The sequence below is a fragment of the Periplaneta americana genome, chromosome 12, assembly GCF_040183065.1.
Source record: "Periplaneta americana isolate PAMFEO1 chromosome 12, P.americana_PAMFEO1_priV1, whole genome shotgun sequence".
Taxonomy (NCBI): Eukaryota; Metazoa; Arthropoda; class Insecta; order Blattodea; family Blattidae; genus Periplaneta; species Periplaneta americana.
Window position 1 is genome coordinate 173,598,720 of NC_091128.1, and position 21,898 is coordinate 173,620,617.

Genomic DNA, 21,898 nt, shown 5'->3' on the forward strand with positions numbered 1-21,898 from the left:
GTTTTCAGGAAATTATCTAAGACTGTCCAGCCAAAAACCTGTACAGATGGGCCAGCAGAAATGGTAGGGGGGAAACTGGGTTGCGACTTAACCACTCGGATGGACAGTAATTGAATTATGTTTCAAATTCTTGTTATGCAACATTAATTTGTTTTCATAGCTATGGAACTGCACAATTTATATGAAAACGTTATCTGGGAGTATTGTATACAGAGTGTTTAAAAAATACGGGGCATAATTTCAGGTATGTATTTCCCACATGTAGACAATGAAAATAGTTCATTACAACATGTGTCCGGAAATGCTTTATTTCCGAGTTATTGCCTCACAACATTGAAATTCACCGGAACGTTTTTCTTTCCGCAGGTCGTTGCCGTCAAAGGAGACATTAAGAGGGCACTATGACAGTTCATTCCGAGGCGAAGGTTACATTCAGTGTTGTGTAGGCGTTAGACTGTGCGACATGTATTCAAATCAAGAGCTGGCAGAGATACACTTCATGTACGGTAAGGCGGACGGCAATGCTGCGCTGGCTCGTCGTTTGTACCAGGAGAGGTACCCACAGCGACAATGTCCAGATCGGAAGACATTTGTACGTCTCCATTACCGTCTGTGCGAGTATGGAAAATTTAACTCTCCTGGTTTGGGAAGGGGACGATCAAGATCTGCAACTCCAGAAGTGAACATGACTCCTTCTATCAGCACACGAAGGGTAGTGCTCATACGACTGTCTGGAGACTGTTGAAAGAGTATCAATTGTATCCTTATCATTTGCAACGTGTACAGGCCCAGTCACCAGCAGATTACCCTGCACGAGTTAGGTTCTGTCAGTGGTTCTTGCAGCAGTGTGGTGTAAATCCGAACTTTTCTGCCTTAGTATTATTTACAGATGAAGCACAGTTCACACGAGATGGCATAACAAATTTCCGCAATCAGCATGTATGGGCGTATGAAAACCCACGTGCAACTGTTCCATCTCATCACCAGGTGCGGTTCTCCCTCAACATGTGGGCCGGTATCTTTGGTGATCGATTAGTTGGACCCCATGTACTTGTAAACAGACTTACGGGGCAGGCGTACACAAACTTCCTGGAAAACACCATACCTCATGTTTTAGAAGACACTCCACTGATCAATCGTCAACATATTCACTTCTTGCATGATGGCGCTCCTGCGCACTTCAGTTGTATGGCTCACCGGTATTTGGATCGAAGGTTTCCTGATCGATGCGATGGATAGGTAGAGGTGGCCCAATTGCTTGGCCTTCACGCTCACCTGATCTGAACCCTCTCGATTTCTACTTGTGGGGCCATTTAAAATCATTGGTTTATTCGTCTCCGGTGCCTGATTTGGAATCCCTTCGCAATCGAATTGTGGCATGTTCTGAGGACATACGCAATACTCCTGGAGTTTGGGATCGTGTTCGCAGGTCAATGAGACATCGATGTGAGATCTGTATTGAAGCAGGAGGTGGACATTTTGAATATCTTCTGTAATGACAACGACCTGCGGAAAGAAAAATGTTCCGGTGAATTTCAATGTTGTGAAGGCCATAACTCGGAAATGAAGCATTTCCGGACACATGTTGTAATGAACTATTTTGATTGTCTACATGTGGGAAATACATACCTGAAATTATGCCCCGTATTTTTGAAACACCCTATATATTGCAATATCCCTATTCATTTTTTAGTATTTTGTGTGTTACAACTTGTTAATTGTTTTCAGCCATGCTGGGGAAGTGCTGCAGCTTGTGCTATGAAGTTGGAATCTGAGGTGAGTACATGTTCTTGTAGGCCTGTTGATGCCCCAAACTTTGCGACTCAAGCTATATATCTTGTGTATCTGTGGTAGGAGGAGCCTCTGTACATTGTGAAGGAGGAACTCCACGACAACATGGAGGTAGAAGATCACTGCATACCAGTAAATGGGTGTGTATTTGCTACCTGTCTCAATGATTAAAAGCTGCTAAATTCGCATCTTTATTAATCCAGGCAACTGCTGGATCATCCAATTATCTTATGATCAGACCTATGGCGGAAACTTTCTCAGCCGATAAGGCAATGCCTACAGCCAGATGGGGAAGTGGGCGGGCAGGGTTAACTGGTTTGACCTCTCACGCGAAACAGTTAGTGTTGTTTGAACAGTGCAAGCAACTACATGTGTATTATAGTCTGCTAAAAATAAATGGCAAATAATAGTCGTGATTGAGGGCCGCTTTTGCAAAACTTGCTAACTGCAAAATTTGCAAAATTGAGATTTTGATGGATTCGTTGACATAAGGCAGGCCTCTACATGATGTTAAAGGCGTCTTAGTAAAATTTGATTATTTCTCTTCATTGTAGTGTGTCAAAGTGTGATCGTTTTTCCAAAACTTGCTTTCTGCTATGTGAGAGTTACAGCAAAATTTTACTTACTAGGTATAGTGTTTTGTCTCTCCTGTAAACTTTAGTTTTTTCAGTTAGCAAGTTTTGCAAAAATGGTCCTCAATTATTATATTCCACATCAGGTGTTTATTTTCAATTTGTATGTCCGTACGAATCCGCTCATGCTGTCAGGAGATTAGTTCAAGAGAAATTCCTAGGTGATCAAGTTTCAAGTCATGATAAAATTAGTTAATCAATTTCGGAAAATGGGAAGTGTTCAAGATAAGAAGCGAAGAATGTGACGTACGATGCTCACAGAAGAAATTCTTGATGACATTGCACAACACTTGGAAAATTCTCCTAAGAAATCTCCAAAACAGATACCAGAAATATGTGAAAAATAGAAACAGGCAGTTCTAGCATCTCCTTGCGTGACATGAGTGAGTACGTAACTTTTAAAGTGCATTAGAATTTATTAGACAGTCACCGTAGCATAACAAGTAACCACTGAACTACGCACTCATTTATTGCCTGGCTGGTGGGAAGTGATAGCTTATCATCCGGCACAATGCCTGCCGCAGCTCTGGTCAGACGATAATGGGATGACCCAGTATATGTAGGGTTACCAGATACAGAGATGAGAAATAAAGAACACCTTTGGCAAACATTCAATTTCTTGAAAAAATAATTTAAAAATCCTGTTTAAATAGAGTGTGTAAGTGGAGAATTTATTACATATTAACTAATAAAATTAATCATGCTGTGATTTATGCGTTATAAATTATAATTATATATTACAGAATAATTATGCAGAGTATTTGTAACTTAATGTGGAATATTGCAGGGGTGTATTCCCTGAGCTCTTGTAGAGCAATACAACCCAATATACCCATATGCTAAATCAGACCATAACAAAGATAATAGTGAGTGAGTGGTCGGTTCTTCTTTCAGTGTCGAGCACTATAACATTCCATTATGTCATTCGCTCAGCTTATCGTGAGTGGAGATGGAACATACTACTCAGCAAATCAAGCTTTCAGATATAACTCCTTGTAAAGTTGATTTGAATAATTTCGAGGGAAAAATTGTTCCGGGGCCGGGCATCAAACCCGGAACTTTTGGTTAAATGTACCAACGCTCTACCAACTGAGCTACCCGGAAACTCTACCAGACATCGATCCAATTTTTCCTCTATATCCACAGATCTCAAAGTGGGCTGACAACCGTGAAGCAACCAACTTCGAGTGCACACTAACTCTGTGTGACTTAAATTGTGGTTTTCTGTTAACGTACAGTGTATTATGCAAATCAAGCTTTCAGGTATAACTCCCTGTAAAGTTGATTTGAATAATTTCGAGGGAAAAATTGTTCTGGGGCCGGGCATCAAACCCAAAACTTTTGGTTAAACATACCAACACTCTACCAACTGAGCTACCCAGGAACTCTACCAGACATCGATCCAATTTTTCCTCTATATCCACAGATCTCAAAGTGGGCTGACAACCGTGAAGCAACCAACATTGAGTGCACACTAACTCTGTGTGACTTAAATTGTGGTTTTCTGTTAACGTACAGTGTATTATGCAAATCAAGCTTTCAGGTATAACTCCCTGTAAAGTTGATTTGAATAATTTCGAGGAAAAAATTGTTCCAGGGCCAGGCATCAAACCCGGGACTTTTGGTTAAACGTACCAATGTACCAACATACTACTGAAATACAATGTAAAAGATTCTCCCTTGTAAAAAGACTAGCAGGAAAGAAATGGGGATGCTCTAGGAATACTTTGAACACTACATACAAAATGTTTATACAGCCAGTGCTGACATACTGCGGAGAAATTTTAATTACTTCACCTTTCATGAACGACATAGAATATGTTCAAAACCAAGCTCTCAGACTCATTACTGGTGGAATCAAAACAACTCCAATAGATTCTATGAGATTCCTCACTAATATTAACAGCATCAAAATGACAATAGAAGAAAAAGCACTGATTCAATATGAAAAACTTATCAGATTACCAGGAAACAATTGGCATTCATACAGTCCTCTCTGTAGATTGAAAACTCAAAAAAGTTTCATATCCATTGTTCAAGAATTAAAACAGAAAATCAATATCCCGAATTTAAAAGAAAACTTACAAATTAAACCAAACCCTTTAACTCTATTAAATATAGAATATAATCTAAATTTAACAGAAGAAATACTGAAATCAGAAGTAAACACTGAAATACTAAAACAATTGTCTTTAGAGACAATTAATATTAGGTACCCTCCACAAAACTGGCTTCATTTATACACTGATGGATCCTTGATCTCCAGAGAACAAGGTGCCGGTGCAGGTGTTACAAGCTGTCTCTTCTCCCTTTATAGATCTCTTGGATATGGAACAACAAGTTTTGATGGTGAAATCATTGCAATAAGTGAATGTCTCAGGAATCTTCTATGCCACATCAATAAATTTAAGAATGCAGTTATATAGTCAGACTCCAAAGCAGCTATTCTATCAATAGTCTCTAAACACACACCTTCATCTCAAACAGCAGAAATAACTAAAATGCTCTCTCAATTAATATCACTCAATAAAAGAATTGTATTCCAATGGATACCATCCCGTTGTGGAATCCTGGGAAACGAGAATGCGGATGCTTTAGCAAAGAAGGGCAGCACTGCTACTTACAGATCTGTTACTAAATCTACGTATTACTCTGTGAAAAGATTTATTAAATCTACATACTTAGACTTCAACAAACAAAATTTGATAACACAATCCCAAGGGAAAAAATGGAACTCTCTGCATCAAAATCCACAGTTAATTCCCGATTTACCACGAAAATCGTCTGTTGCTGCATTTAGATTGGCAACAGGGCATGATTGTTTGGCCAAACACCTGCATAGAATTGGAATATATCAGTCCCCTAACTGTTTATTGTGCAACTCAAACCAAGAAATGGATTCGGAACACCTCAAAATCTGTGCTTCAGTGGCTGGTCATGATAATATCTTTGAAAAATATTGGAGTGCAAGAGGTCAAATGACTTTATTGTCAAACGCCTGGCATTAGAAAACAACAACAAGAATGTAAATACAACGCAGCATGTTTTAGTATGTCTTGGGACAACTGATGTACTTCATTCCTGTGTGATCATAAAAAATGTCTTTCATACTCTTATTAAGAATATGCTGATATTGTGATTGTGTAATGGTAATACTGCAGCCACTGGACGAGAATATCAGAAACGGTTTCCAGACCATAGCCATCCAACTCGACATGTATTTACATGTACTTCTAGGGAGTCATTCGAATGTTCAGCACATTCCAATCTTCAACAGAGGAAATTCTCCTCAAAATATGTGATTGGTTATCAGCCAATAAATTACACAAATTCCACAATTTGGGACATCTGGCCGAAATCTGCGGCTGATCACTAGGATCCAGAATACAAAGCAGAGGTTAAATTAAAAATACAATATGATTATGGAAAGAATACGGAACAATGATAAATTTAAAAATAAAGTACAATTTGATTTCGGAGAAACATGAGATGAAAATACATTGAAGAGTAATGAAATGAAGTAAAAAGAAAAATTACATAGTATTATACAAGTGATTGTGTAAAATGGATAATGAATCTCTCAATACCATTAGACAAATTTTGTTAATGTCCTCAATAGAAAATTTAAGAGAAAGGAGAATGGTTTTGGTTAACTTAAATGAAGTTCCCCTAGCGCCAAAAAGAAGTCCTTTCACTTCCCATGTATTAATATTAATTTTGTATCTCTCACTGAAGTGAGGAATACATGGGTTGTAAATAGACTTCTTTTCATCGTTAACGTTATTGGCTTGTTGATCATCCTTCTTAAAATGGATAGTGGGGTCAATTCGAAATTTTCTCGGGCTTCCAGCCAGGTCATAAGTTGGTGATCCACCGACGTTTCGAAGATGTTCATCTTCCTCATCTTCAGGGTTAAGTGATATCTGAGGGTACCTAGCTCCTTAATTTATAGTGCCAGAGGGAGTCAGCCGAGGAGCTGTGTGCCGATTGGCTGTTATTAGTGCGGACCGCGGTGAGAGCGTTGCCGACATGTCGTCTTGCTTTGTTCTTTCCGGCTGAATGACCTTGGGTCTCACGGTGGGCTTGGCGGACGAGTTCTCCGCTGATGACGGCCCGTCGTCCGGGCGGTGAGAAATTTAATAGCCGGTGAGACTTCTTTGATTCCGGTGATCGATGGCTATAATGTCTGCTCTTCTCGTTGACCCATTCTCAGCCAAGCAGTGCACTTTTTCGTAAACCTCCCACTTTGCCTTCCGAAGAGTGGTTGCGGTGGAGCTTCTCACTTTATGCTGGCGATTTTTCCTCAGTAGTTCTCCTTTAGGGCAATAACCCAAAACATGTCCATGGGTTTCTACTTCGCTGCATCCTGGATGACGACACTTTTGATCTTGGGCCTTATACTTGTTTGGATGATGATGATGATGATGATGATGATGATGATGATGATGATGATGATGAAGAAGTATACAAGGAATTTAATGAGGTGGTTTTCATTCATGTTCAGATTTTGCTTTGCTATCAGTATTTGATTGTCAGTAGAATATTTTTTCAATAGCTTAGTTCTGTTTAGCTTAATTTGCCATCCTTCGATAATTTTGCTAACGAGCAAGTTAAATATGCACACCATTACCTGAACAGCTAGAGTATTAAAATTCCAGTGCTGCAAACCAGTTCAAGGTAAGGTAAAGTGAAGCTCGTTTTGTTGAGAAGTGACACTGTTCATTCTTGTTTCTCATATTTGTACCACATCTTTCAATATCCGTTGCACAAACCAGTGGAAAATGGTAGCATATCATCCAAAGTTTTTCCAGTGTGTGTGACTCCTTAGTTCAATATACAACTTTGTCATTTTTACTTAATGGCTTATTTTCTTTGTTTGCATATGTCACAGTTTTTGTTATTTGAAACGTCTATTTTTAAAGTACAAAAGTGAAAAACTTGACTTTACATCACTTTTGGATTGAATACAAAATGTGTAGAAGGCACCGGCGTATCTCGGTAAGTTAAGGCGCTTGCCTGCCGATCTGAAGTTGCGCTCAGGCGCGGGTTCGATTCCCGCTTGGGCTGATTATCTGGTTGGGTTTTTTCCGAGGTTTTCCCCAACCGTAAGGCAAATGTCAGGTAATCTATGGCGAATCCTCGGCCTCATTTCGCCAAATATCATATTGCTATCACCAATTCCACCGACGCTAAAAATAACCTCGTAGTTGATACGTCGTTAAATAATCAAGTAAAAAAAAAAGTGTGAACATCAGTGTCGACCTTGAATCTTACGTTGAAATTATCATTGCTATCATATTTTTTAATTCATTTTAATTTATTCGCGTTGTTGTTCCCGTCATTGTCCTCCTCTCTATATTCATAAAAAAGATCAATATCATAATTCAATTTAGTTCCCAAATGGAGAAAGTGGTGTGTGGTTTATTATTGTGCATTCAAATGAGCATTTCTTCACTATTTTAAGACAAAACTTCCTGCTATTAAAATAGAAATTGTCTGCATGTGTGTTATAATAATAATAATAATAATAATAATAATAATAATAAAAAAGTCGATTCCCGATCATTTGCGTCTGGTTTGCGGGCAATTCGTGATCCTTTTTTGTGGGGTAGAGGTACGAATTAACGTAATTTCCGTCTTTTATTTTTTTCTCGATTTATGCTCTCTCCCTTTCAAATGTTAAGAAGTTGATAAGGACGATCAAGGATGCAGACGTAATGAGGATGATGATATAGCTGATATTTGAAAGTATGGTGCAGATAAAGAGTGCGAGGATGAAGCCAGGAAGTTATAAAAGTTGCACACACCCAAGCTAGTATTGCTTCAGACATTCTTTTGTCATAATATATGGAAAATGATGATGAATTTTCGTTTATAGATATTGTTTTCTTAAGAAATTTCGACCTAAGATTGTAAAAAATTAACTGTCCTCTAAAATAAATAAAAAAGATGACAGATTATTTTGTTAAACTAAAGTGTCTTATGATATTTTGTAAAACTTGTCTGTCTTGTTTTAAGATTCTATTTCACTGCAGTACAGCTATTGTATAATATTATAATTGTTTCAAAATATTTTGCACTTGATTTTGAAGTGTATTTTTAGTAATTAAACCTGTCAGAGTAATTTTTACTGGACTTTAAATAATAATAAAAACATTTTTCGGATAATTCACGATTTTCGATATTTCACGGAAGTTCGTACATTAATTACCGCGAATTATTCGGAGTCGATTGTAATAATAATAATAATAATAATAATAATAATAATAATAATAATAATAATAATAATAGTAATAATAATAATAATAATTTAATTATTATAATAATTATTACTACTGGCACCAGTCCAGTATTAGACCTCATTGGTCTGTTTATTATTATTATTATTATTATTATTATTATTATTATTATTATTATTATTATTATTATTATTATTTGTATAGGCCAGTATTAAACCTCATTGGTCTATTACATTCTCAGTGCATCAATATATTATTTGTCCGACAATTTTTTTTGCCAGAAGGAAAATTTATTATTATTATTATCATTATCATTATTATCATTATTATTATTATTATTATTATTATTATTATTATTATTATTATTATTATTATTATTATTCATACAGTCCAGTATTAAACCTCATTGGTCTATTACATTCTCAATGCATCAATATGTTATTTGTCCGACAATTTTTTTTATCAGAAGGAAAATTTATTATTATTATTATTATTATTATTATTATTATCATTATCATTATCATTATTATCATTATTATTACTATTATTATTATTATTATTATTATTATTATTCATACAGTCCAGTATTAAACCTCATTGGTCTATTACATTCTCAATGCATCATTATGCTGTTTTTCCGACACTTTTTTTGCCAGAAGGAGCATATTTTATTATTATTATTATTATTATTATTATTATTATTATTATTATTATTATTATTATTCATACAGTCCAGTATTAAACCTCATTGGTCTAGTACATTCTCAATGCATCATTATGCTGTTTTTCCGACACTTTTTTTGCCAGAAGGAGCATATTTTATTATTATTATCATTATTATTATTATTATTATTATTATTATTATTATTATTATTCATACAGTCCAGTATTAAACCTCATTGGTCTATTACATTCTCAATGCATCATTATGCTGTTTTTCCGACACTTTTTTTGCCAGAAGGAGCATATTTTATTATTATTATCATTATTATTATTATTATTATTATTATTATTATTATTATTCATACAGTCCAGTATTCAACCTCATTGGTCTATTACATTCTCAATGCATCATTATGCTGTTTTTCCGACACTTTTTTTGCCAGAAGGAGCATATTTTATTTTTATCATTATTATTATTATTATTATTATTATTATTATTATTATTATTATTATTATTTTATTCATTCCTTTCTTTTTCCTTCAGTTCTCGACTGCTAGTTTCCTTGATGGGCTTTCTTTGCACAACCAATTAGATGTTCATCATCTAATGTTGAGGAACTTCCTTGTATGCTGGTTTTTCTGTAGTATTGCTGGTTTTTCGTTTCATATTGAACGTTTTATTAAAAGTTCTATTTACAGTTGATTTTACGTGATTTTCCTATAGAGCATATATATATTGTTTGGAAGAATTTTAACTTCTTTCTGCTTCCGGATATGCATTTAATTTTTGAGTGCTTGATACTTCGCACTATTTCTGCAGTAGCTTTGAAATTTGATAGCACATAGGTGAGGCGATTTTCTTCAGACAGTAGCCTGGTTTTAGTTCTTGTGCTCTTTACTCTGCATTATTTAGCAAAAACCAAGATATCACATAGTTACCTATAAAAAGCATTCTCTCACAAGAAGTTTAAATGATAAAATTATCATCATTATTATTATGAAATGATTGTGGTTCGTTGTCGCACTTGCATTGTCTGTCACATGATTTAGAAAAGGAATTTCCTTCACTGCTCAATTTGAGGATATCCTTGTATTTATCAGGAGAAGGAAGTGGTTCAATTTATCGCCTTGTAAGTGTTGTTAGGACATGTCATATCTATTGTTTGCTTGTCCTCAACTCTTTCTACAGGTGTTCTCCGAAAGCAACAGAAGAGATTAAGTTTATCTGCATTAAGTACAGTATAAAACAGTTAATTTTTTCCATTGAATAGTACAATAGGAAATTCAGCTTTGTATCAAATAGCTTTAAGATGGTGCTTATGAAATGTTATGCTAACACATATTGTTGTATAAAAAGCTTACATACATTTCACATCTGATGGTTTGCAGACTTTCAGAGATCAACTTATACTTTTTCGGATCCATCTAGTCTAGTAGTGTTGAATTCATTTTCTGAGGTGAGGGTACTTAGACGACAGAATTTATTACCTTTGTTGATTGGATGATAGACAAGGATGATGACTGCTACAGGAATTTTCAGACACTGTAGTGCACCATTGGGAGTTAGTTGTTAGGATTGTTGAAAGTAGGAATTGTTGATGAACAATAAAATTAACATTTTGAAAATGTTGTAGAAAATATTAAGGAGGTAAATATTGTATGACTTGTGCTACAAAGACTGTGACAGAATCTTCAAGCTTTACTTTCCTATCATGGGAACCCTCAATTTTCATTCGAAAAATCTATACTATTCTAGTATTCGATTTAATGTGTCATTGAACATAAATTTTATGCTCTGGGTAATCATCTGTAGATAATATGTTCCTGTTTTCTATATATATAACTGGCCACCCTACCCCATTTTCTCTTGGCCTAGTTGCCTCATAAGTGGTGCCATATAATTTGAACTGGTAATGGAAATTACGGGAAAATGGCTGAACGGATTTTAATAAATGACCCCTCATTTTGAAGCTTGGAACTCAAAGTTTTTCAGAAAAATAGTAGTTTTCAGTGAAATGTCAATTTTCAACATAATTTTCCTGTTTTCTAAAATCCATCTGCCGTCAGTTTTGAGGACTAGCTAATTGCATTTCAGAATAAAACAAAACACACACTACAGTAAACAATATTACACGAAGGCCATGACCTGCAAGAATGCTGACATATTTAGAGCTCAAATTAAATTGGTTATTAAAAACTTCAAGACTTACTAAAAATAATTTACAGGTCTGATTCTGCGGTGTGTAATTTTCTGAGTACAGCTGTGTATTGGATATTAAAAACTACAAAACTTGAGGTGGTTTGATGACATTATTACCATTAGAAATGAAATATTGTAGTTAATGCCATGATGTGACTATTTTTCATTAATTATACATATTAATGCTATATTGATGATATGAAAGTGAAACGTTTTGGGGTTATATAAGTAGATGTAGAGAATAACTTAAATTAGATTTTGATTTCTATATCTTACTGAGTGGCAGCTATATAGTATATGTTACTGAAAGCTATAAAACTTACGTAAGATAATAATATTATTAAAAATCAAATATTTTTATAGTTATTAATCAAGTGGGATTGGGTCTTTTTCATTTAATGGCGGTGTAGTCTAGACATTTATATGCGTGGTTCTCTTCAGTATTGGCTCGAGAGAGAGTATCTTTCATTATTATGGAAGCAAATAACTTTCAGAACGTCTGGTATTCTTCATTGAAAATAAATCTAAAAAATGTTTATTTGAACGTCTAATGAACTTAGTTTGCAGTATTTGCTGCACAAGCCACTAATATTATATATATCTGTGGTGTTTGGTTAAACATGATAACTCCAAAAAAACTGTTTTCAGATACAAGCATTTTTATTTTCACTTTTCCTATACAAATTATAATTCTAGTTTACATACAAATGTGAATGAAACTAGCATAAGATTAGATGGAGATATCACGGCTATACCAAACGAAAGAATGTTTTTTATATAGGGCTGCACTTTCAGGTAAAAGGGCCATTTTTGAAGTTATCATGTTCTGACTGAACAGTACAGATGTTTGGTATATGCTCGTTTATCCGGCTTGTGGATTGCCCGTGAATGGCTTACACTTGAAAATAATTTATTGCTTATTAATATAAAGTGACAAGAAATCATGAAAAAATTATACTGGACTTCAAGTTAAGGTGGTAGATTGTGAACTAAGTTTTGCTGCTTCGAAGTTAATGGTGCCCTGTTGAGGGGATGGGAAAACAAATTTATTTTTGTTTTCTACAATCTTAAATTGTAAGGGAATTTTTAATCTTATGTGTTGTATTGTATTGTATTGTATTTATTAACATTCCATGGTATTCATACATTGCTTACAGCTAGAATATGGAACAAGTCAAAAAACTTAATACTATTATAAAATGTTAATTTATAGTCACAGTCTAGATGAAATATATACAGACGAGATTTACAATATAGTCTACTAGTACAACACAGAGTTTTAGTATCAATTTCATGAAGTGTTATTGAATGTCATGAATTCACCTACAGAATAGAAGGCGTGAAAAATTAGTTACTTCTTTAATTTGACCCTAAATAATTTTATGTTTTGAGTTTCATTTTTTATATCGATAGGGAGGCTATTAAAAATGTTTACTGCCATATAACGCACTCCTTTTTGATAGCACGATAGACTTGCCGATGGAGTATGAAAGTCATTTTTTTGACGTGTCTTTATGCTATGAACTGTTGAATTAGTTACAAAGTTTTCACGATTACATACGAGGAAGATTATTAATGAAAAGATATACTGACAAGTCATGGGTATTATTTGTAGTTTTTTGAAAATAGCCCTACACGATTCCCTAGATTTGGCACCTACTATTATTCTAATTACTCTTTTTTGTAATAGAAATATATTGTTACTATCTGTGGAATTTCCCCAGAATATTATTCCAAAACTCATTACCGAGTGGAAGTATGCAAAGTATGTGTAAAATGATACACATCTACTGTGTGTATTACAGTAAATATGAAGTTAAAGATAGATTTAAAAGTATTTATTCACCAAATAGGCCTATATACTACATGGTACATGCAAAATAATAAACTTTCGTATTATCCGTTTTTTCTTTCGGATTGTCCAGGTATCTCTTCCTGGTCATTAGCCTGGATAATCGAGAGTATACTGTATATACATAATCTGGAACGTCCTACAGACACTATAACACCAGTATACCAGTACATACAGTATGTAAACATACAGAATTGTGATGCAGGGTGACTGTCAAGTGGCATGACTAAGTGCTCTGAGTTCAACTGGCACATCCCTGTGCCTGAACCTTTGCTTGATGGCTGCTACTTCGATCGCTGGACTGAGGATAAGGAGAACATAGATTATGAGACCAGATGTCTATTCAGGGTGGACCAGTATGGCTTCTTTATCTACTGGAAGAGTGAGACGCGGGTGAGTGTGTTATTAGGGATATTCAGAGAATAAAGGCCCATTCACAATGAAAATTAAAAATAAACATAACGTAAGCATAAAACCTTGTGTCCATGTTATTTAATGAAAGCATTCACAATGAATTACGTAAGCATTAACTTAATCTTAATCATAAGACGTTAACATGAAAGTTTGCAAACTCCAAACTTCCATGCTCATGTTTATGCGATTTGGAAACAGTACACAAGCGGAAAGCGTGTTTTCACTTTTTGTTTAACATCTCATGGGCTTTGCCTACAGGCAATATTTTGATCTATTGGCCGTGATGATAGCTAGGCGCGCAACATGGAATCATATGACGAAAAGTTGATTATTTTACATCTCCGTTTCTTTGATTTCACGTATTGAAAGCCATTGTAGTTATTAGGAACATAAATTCAATAGCTACATCGTCAGTCATTGTGCAATTCTCCATTTTTATGTAATAGATTCTGTAGTTTTGTTGATTCGGTATGTTTGTTTCCACACACGTGTTATGTTTATGTTATGTTTAATTTTCATTGTGAATGGGCCTTGGCTACTTAAGTTTGTGGCATATGTTTATGTGCTTATGTTAATGTTTACGTTATGTTTAATTTTCATTGTGAATGAGCCTTAAGAGCCATCAATTGGTAACTTCAAGCAAGTCAATGAAATAAGAATAAAAGTCCTTCAGTAACTGTCTTATTAATCTAAACAATGATATAAAAAATACATTAGGTCATTTATACAATCAAAACGTCACAAGCACTTCGCCAATTAATGGCATCTTCAGATCTGTAGTCCCATCGTTCTAATTTCCAGCAGCCAATCTCGTTGCAGGTCGGCTACATTTAAACGTATGCATCTTGTGATTCGCTGATTCATTTCTTAAGGCTCGATAAATACTTAATATAATCGCCCGCCATTTTAGCTCTTTCGTTGGCGTTCGCAGAAAGCACACGAAGACGTTATTTGCCGCTCAATTATTTGCTGAATTACAGTGCATTTGATTTATTATCATAGGAGCTACGACATGATAATGTTGAACGGTGTGGCAAATAGATCCCTCGTCTGGTAGCTCGGCAATGTAAGAACAAAAATGGCGAACGATACTACCTACCTAGACTTTATAGAGCCTTCACTTTCTAAGACATAAGCAAAGAGGCGGAGTCACGCCGGAAATAACAGCTTCGGGACTATAGTGGTACTGCGAGCATAAAGACAAGAAAAATGTGGCAAAGCAATAAGATTCGATAATTGCATAATGTAAATATGGAGGTGATGAACAGACATCGGATTCTAGGGCAAATGCCTATTTTGTTTCTTTAGGAGAAAAGTAAAAATAATTATTAATATTTGTGTTTCATGGAAATTGAAAGGTATTCAAAGACTTTTATAGTGCCCTAAAATGCCCTAAAACGGTTATTAGAGCCTAATTTGTTAATATTCGCCTAAAAATGCCTAACTCACTGTAAACTTTCGCATTTTACTCTTACTTTTTATAATTTATACATGCATTCACTGCGAAATTTAAGGCATTTAAAAAGTGGAAAGTTCGCTTCACACCGGCCATGAAACCATTGATAAAGGAAACAAAATGTTTGAATCTCACGACACTCGCAATAGATTTCACCGAACTTAACATGTTTGGAGGCATAAATGCCGACAAAGAACCAACCTTAGTTTTGAAGCAGGCAACAATCACAACATGTGCTGCTACCGATTCAGAGATATACTATACTATAAAAATGACTGTTTTCGGTCTGAAACCGATTAGCTGTACTGCCCTTCAGAGTGTCATAAAATCACAATTTTTGGAGAAAGAGCGTTTTTGAAATATTTATGAAAAGTCGTAAAACTGCGAATTAGTAGGGTAAACCGTTACAAAATATTTAAAAGAATGGCCCTCCTAGTGTTAACACTACCAGGAAATGCAACAATAAGTGGAACTTTGTATTTTTGCGCCTGCTTTCAAAATGATTCTCGGTGACAAAAGGCAAAGGTTAACTGTGGAGAATTTAGAAAAAAATTCTGGTGGTGTACTGTGCAGATAATTATAATAAAGTCTGAGCATGGAACTGAATTTCAATAACTTAAAATGAGTAATCTTGATATCAATAATCATTATTTCATTAGTTTCAATATATTAAATTTGTGCAGCTCTGTTTATAAATATAATATAGTATTCTTTTTTAATGTTTAAACATACTTTTTGTGCGTATTTTAGTGTATAACTAAAAATTTCAGTGAAAGAAATAAGTATGATACCTTGATGTGCCTAAAATGCCTATTTTCATTAAAATAGAGCCTAATTTTACAAATTTTGAGCTTATTTTAGGCGCCTAAAACTGCAATTTTTAGTGCCTAAAAATCCGATGTCTAGTGATGAATTAAAAACAGTATTACATGAATCACAAAATAATGGAATAATAATCACATAAAACCGTAGTGGTTGTAGTGATTAATCATTGTACAGAGTTTAAATATTGAAATGCAAAAACCATACATTAAATGGAAGACTAGAAGAACATGTGTGCAGCATAGATGCATGAAAATAACATAGTTAAAATGGGTAAAGTTTTGCAGCAGTCATCACAACGCAAAATATGGGTAGCGTATTAAAAATCTGTAAGAATCAATAAAAACATTTAAGTAAGTGAAAAAGAAATGTAAAATATACAGAGCAAAGTGGAAATGTGTCCAATAAATGGAAAAATTACAAAATTGATCCCATGGAAGAATCCGATGCATCGTGGCCAGTTGCATGATGTTGACTGGTGCATTGACATATGAAAGAACCACATCATGATGTGAATGGTGGGGGATACATGTTGCAGCAAGAAGAGCTCCTATTGGCCGACTTGAATAAAGAAATTATTTAGATTAGGTAGTTGTTCATTAAGTAAAGAAGTATTATTACCGAGAAATTTAGCTATATAAAATTATTCGGCAACTAAATTAATTTTCCCGTTGTTAATAGGTTTTAAGATTTGTAAAGCATCTGACATTTTCTGAAGTTCATGGTACAAGCACTTTGTGTTCTGACCTAATGTAATTTTTGTATCATTCTTTAGGTTAATAAGACAGTTACTGACAGTTAATGGAGATGCACAAAGGCGGGAGTGCCACAGGGCTCCGTATTAGGACCACTACTTTTCTCTATCTACATTAATGACGTATCAAAGAACTTACAGTATTGCCGATATCACCTCTATGCCGACGACCTACAACTTTACATAATTCCAGACCCAATATGATCAATGAATCGATTGACAAGTTAAATTGTGACCTAGCCACTGTCTCCACTTGGGCGGCCAATTTCGGACTCGCACTTAATCCAAGTAAGACTCAAGCCATAATCATTGGACATAAGCGTTTAGTTACTTACTGACTTACAAATGGCTTTTAAGGAACCCGAAGGTTCATTGCCGCCCTCACATAAGCCCGCCAGCAGTCCCTATCCTGCGCAAGTTTAATCCAGTCTCTATCATCATACCCCACCTCCCTCAAATCCATTTTAATATTATCCTCCCATCTACGTCTCGGCCTCCCTAAAGGTCTTTTTCCCTCCGGTCTCCCAACTAACACTCTATATGCATTTCTGGATTCGCCCATACGTGCTACATGCCCTGCCCATCTCAAACGTCTCGATTTTATGTTCCTAATTATGTCAGGTGAAGAATACAATGCGTGCAGTTCTGTGTTGTGTAACTTTCTCCATTCTCCTGTAACTTCATCCCGCTTAGCCCCAAATATTTTCCTTAGCACCTTATTCTCAAACACCCTGAACCTATGTTCCTCTCTCAGAGTGAGAGTCCAAGTTTCACAACCATACAGAAGAACCGGTAATATAACTGTTTTATAAATTCTAACTTTCAGATTTTTGGACAGCAGACTGGATGATAAGAGCTTCTCAACCGAATAATAACACGCATTTCCCATATTTATTCTGCGTTTAATTTCCTAAGATAGATAAACGGAGACATACTAGTATAGTAGATATTCGAACTTTCAGGGGTGCAGACTGTAATTCTGACCATTATTTGGTGATTGGAGAATTAAGAGAAAGATTATCAGTAGCCAAGCGAGTTGAGCAACAAGTTAATATTACTAAATTCAATATTTTGAAATTAAAGGACGAGGAAACTAAGCAACATTATCAGGTCGAAATTTCAAATAGGTTTGCCGTATTAGCAAGTTCCGACGAAGTTGACAAAGAGTTAGATGTTAATAGCATGTGGGAAAATATCCGAGACAATATCAAAATTGCAGCTGAACAGAGCATAGGTTATTATGAAACTAAGAAAAAGAAACCGTGGTTTGATGAAGATTGTTGCATGGTAGTAGAAAGAAGGAAACAGGCAAAATTGAAATTCTTACAGGATCCAGTTGAGGAGAAGAGAGATAATTATTTCAATGAAAGACGGGAAGCAAGTCGTACACTTAGGATTAAAAAGAGAGGTTACTTGAAGGAAAAACTGAATGAGGTAGAAACAAATAGTAAGAAGCGTTTAGTTAACTCCCTTAATAACAGTAATCTTTCAGTTGTTACCCTTAACAACACGCTAATCCCTTATTCATCTGTCGTAAAAAATCTTGGCTTCTTTTTTGATAATAATCTAAGTTGGAATTTTCAAGTTAAAGAAACGATAAAAAAAATCTGTCCCTCCATTCACTGTTTGAGTCGCTTGAGAAACTTCTTGCCCCAGCAACTAAAACTTACCCTAGTGCAAACCCTAGTAACGCCGCACTTCGATTATTGTGACGTTTTAAGTGACCTAAGTTCTGAATTGTCAGTCAAGTTACAGCGAGCTCAGAATATGTGCGTCAGATACGTGTGCAACATCCGACGGTATGATCACATATCACCGTCCTTCGCAAGTCTCTCGTGGCTCTGACTTAAAGAACGTAGAACTTTACACTCTTTGTCTTTACTCTTTCGAATTCTGCACACTTCAACACCAAATTACCTTTCGTCTCGTTTCTCTTATCTATACTCTAACCACGACGTAAATACCAGATCACTTATCTGTGGCACGCTAAGTATACCTCTTCATAGAACATCTTGTTATTCATCATCTTTTACAATATCCACCTCGCGTCAATGGAATTCCTTGTCACAAAGTATTAGGGGCTGCAAGACAATAAACACCTTTAAGAACAGCTTAAAAGATAACCTTATTAGCATTTCACTCCAATCATACTGATTTAAACTATCACTGACTACATTGTTACTTTTTTCTTTAGACATCATCAGGATTGTGCTGTATTTTAATTGTCTCGTAATAATCTCTTTCTATTATCTAATATTATTTGAAATATATTAACATTCTATGTATTTTAGTTTAATTCTGCTACACAGTTTATTTCAATGTTTAATTAATAGTTCATAGTATTTTGTTTAATTTGTAAATAACTTTTGTATACATGTAACTCTCATCTAAATCAAATTGTTGGATTCTTTGTAAGTTCATGCATATGTATATACACTTTTTGCTGGTTGAGTGGAAGAGAAGGCCTTACGGCCTTAACTCTGCCAGCTAAAATAAATCATTATTATTGTTATTATTATTATTATTATTGAAGGACTTTTATACTTATTTCATTTATATGCTAACTTGTCGGACCAATATGTTTTTTAAATACAAGCAAGTCAGTTAAAGTGAACCATTGGGAAGATATATGCAGCCACCACCGTGGCTCAGTCGGTTAAGGCACTTGCCTGCCGGTTTGAAGTTGCGCTCAGGAGTGGGTTCAATCCCCGCTTGGACTGATTACCTGGTTGGGTTTTTTCCGAGGTTTTCCCCAACCATAAGGTAATGCCAGGTAATCTATGGCGAATCCTCGGCTTCATCTCACCAAATATTATTTCACTATCACCATCTCATCAACGCTAAATAACCTAGTAGTTGATACAGCGTCATTAAATAACCAACTAAAAAAAAAAAAAAAAGATGTGTGCCACTTTGTGAGTCCTTGTGAATAATTATTCTGAAGTACTGATTGGAAATGGGCAGTACGAAAATTCTGCTGCTGTTGAAAATGAGCAGTACGAAAATCCTATTGCTGTGAAGTTCGTGCTGTGATTTGAGTTCGTTGTGTAAGAAATGCAAACACTGTAGAAATTCACTACCAGTTACATGACGTTAATTGGTCAAATGTTATCCAACCCCCCCAGAAAATTAAAACAGTTATGTTTAACTAAAAGAGTTGTGGCCACTGTTTTTTTTTTTTTTTGGTGGGAGGAGGGGGACAGAAGAAGAGGTTGCTGTTTGATTTTCTGGGAGAAGAACCCACAATTAATGCTGTGACTTACTGACAAAATTATGGCAAGTAATAAATAAAAGATATGGCCTGTTTACTTTTGTCATCGTTTTCTTATACAATATATATATATATATATATATATATATATTAGTCAGTTTAGAATGCCTTTTGACAATTAATTTACAGTCACTGATAAATGTATCGCACTGCACGATACCACTCCCCTCCATCTCTCCATAGGTCTTCTCCTAATTGTCTTCTTTCCATAGCTTCCAAAATGCTCTTTTTCCATGTTGTCATAGGTCTTCTTCTTTTTCTTCTTCTTGATGGGGTCCAATCATATGCCAACTTTGGTAATCTTTCCGTATTCAATTGCATCATATGCCCATACCATATTAGTTGTTTTGTGAAAACATCCTCTACAATAATCATTCTTAACTTGCATTTCCTCTCTGATTATATCGTTTCTAATTCTATCTCTTCTTGAAATGCCTGCTGATCGTCTCTAATAATCCATTTCTAAGGCCAAAAATTTATTTTTGAATGCGTTTTGCAATTGCCAAGTTTCTGCCCCATATAAAGTTGTACTTCTCACAATTGATTTATGAATTTTATGTTTAGTTTCAATTCTGATTTTGTTATCCCATAATACTTGATTAAGAGTGGATATTGCATATTTTCCTTTCTTCAAACGTTCTTTCCATATGGTTCCTTCCATCATCTGTGATTGTAACACCTAAATATTTGTATTTATTACTATATGTAATAACACCTTTATTTTCAATAACAATACAATTACAATAACTCATGTAAGATAAGCTGCTTCGGTATTTCACTTGTTGTGTTGAACCATGCATCTTACAGCCCCTCCTCTACATGTAGTGTGGGGGTCACCACCACTATATGAAGATAATAAATATTCATATTCATGTTCATAGCATCTTCCTTTCACTACGGTACTGAAAATAGTACCCCTGGATTATCTGGAGGGGGGTGGGACAACATGTTATCTGAAATGGTTCTGCTATCTTTAGTTCGGATAAATGATGTTTCACTGTATCGTGTATTAAACATTGTGGCTGATGCAAGGTATTCTTATACCTCAGTCCTCTTCACTGAATGTAAAGTTTATACACGGTGTGTAATGTGTTTCTTTGCAGGATGGAGATGTTATTGACCTGTGTCAAGTGAGTGAAGTGCGGGCAGGTACTCTACCAAAGGTAAGTGTCACAATTTATGAGTGGATGTTTGAGAGAGAGGGCTCTGGCTAAATTTGCTGCTTTGTCACAGAATGATCGGCTGCGACAAACACTTGCGGCACTTGGTGATGATGTAGAGCAGCGCATCCTCACCATCTGCAGTGGCACTGACTACATCAATATCAACTATCAGAACGTTGTGTGCCCTGACGTACACACAGCTGGGGTGAGTTCTTATTGCATCAACCTCATGGCACTTCCTGTGCTGCAATTATCATTGGTTATAATAGTATGCTAGAGGCTATGCTCCAAGATGGATGTAAGTAAAGTTGAACAGCAGTCATACGTGAAAATTGGAGATCTTGGAACATCCTCCCTACTCGCCTGACTTTGATCTCATTTCGCAATTGAAGAAGCGTTTCGATGAGAGGTGGTACACATAGACGAATCACACACGCAGTGCCTGCATCATTGTTGGCAAAGATGTGTGAAAGCCTTGGGGAATTATTTTGAAGGCTGTTAGCTGTGAGTAATGTAAGTTATTTCCTTTTATGCATAATAAAACAATGATTTCTATTTACACATCTTTCAATTTCCCTTATCCATTGCCTTCTGTACCCGGACCCAATTTGCTGCTAGCATTGCGAAGCACATTTCAGTGG

At 35.4% G+C, this 21,898-nt stretch overlaps 1 protein-coding gene across 5 annotated transcripts in view; it reads left to right on the forward strand.

The window, feature by feature from the left end:
• The window catches only part of LOC138711219 (1-phosphatidylinositol 4,5-bisphosphate phosphodiesterase-like), a 67,960-nt gene that overhangs the window by 817 nt on the left and 45,245 nt on the right, over nt 1-21,898 (forward strand). For 2 of the 5 annotated variants that reach the window (XM_069842618.1, XM_069842614.1), the window contains exons 2-6: nt 1,729-1,776; nt 1,855-1,931; nt 13,583-13,770; nt 21,198-21,257; nt 21,328-21,462. In XM_069842618.1, the coding sequence (XP_069698719.1) occupies nt 13,600-13,770; nt 21,198-21,257; nt 21,328-21,462 (366 nt within the window). In that variant the 5' untranslated portion in view covers nt 1,729-1,776; nt 1,855-1,931; nt 13,583-13,599. Of the gene's footprint in view, nt 1-1,728; nt 1,777-1,854; nt 1,932-10,432; nt 10,560-13,450; nt 13,771-21,197; nt 21,258-21,327; nt 21,463-21,898 lie in introns of those variants that run through there. The other 3 variants (XM_069842617.1, XM_069842615.1, XM_069842616.1) reach the window with 3 other exon arrangements.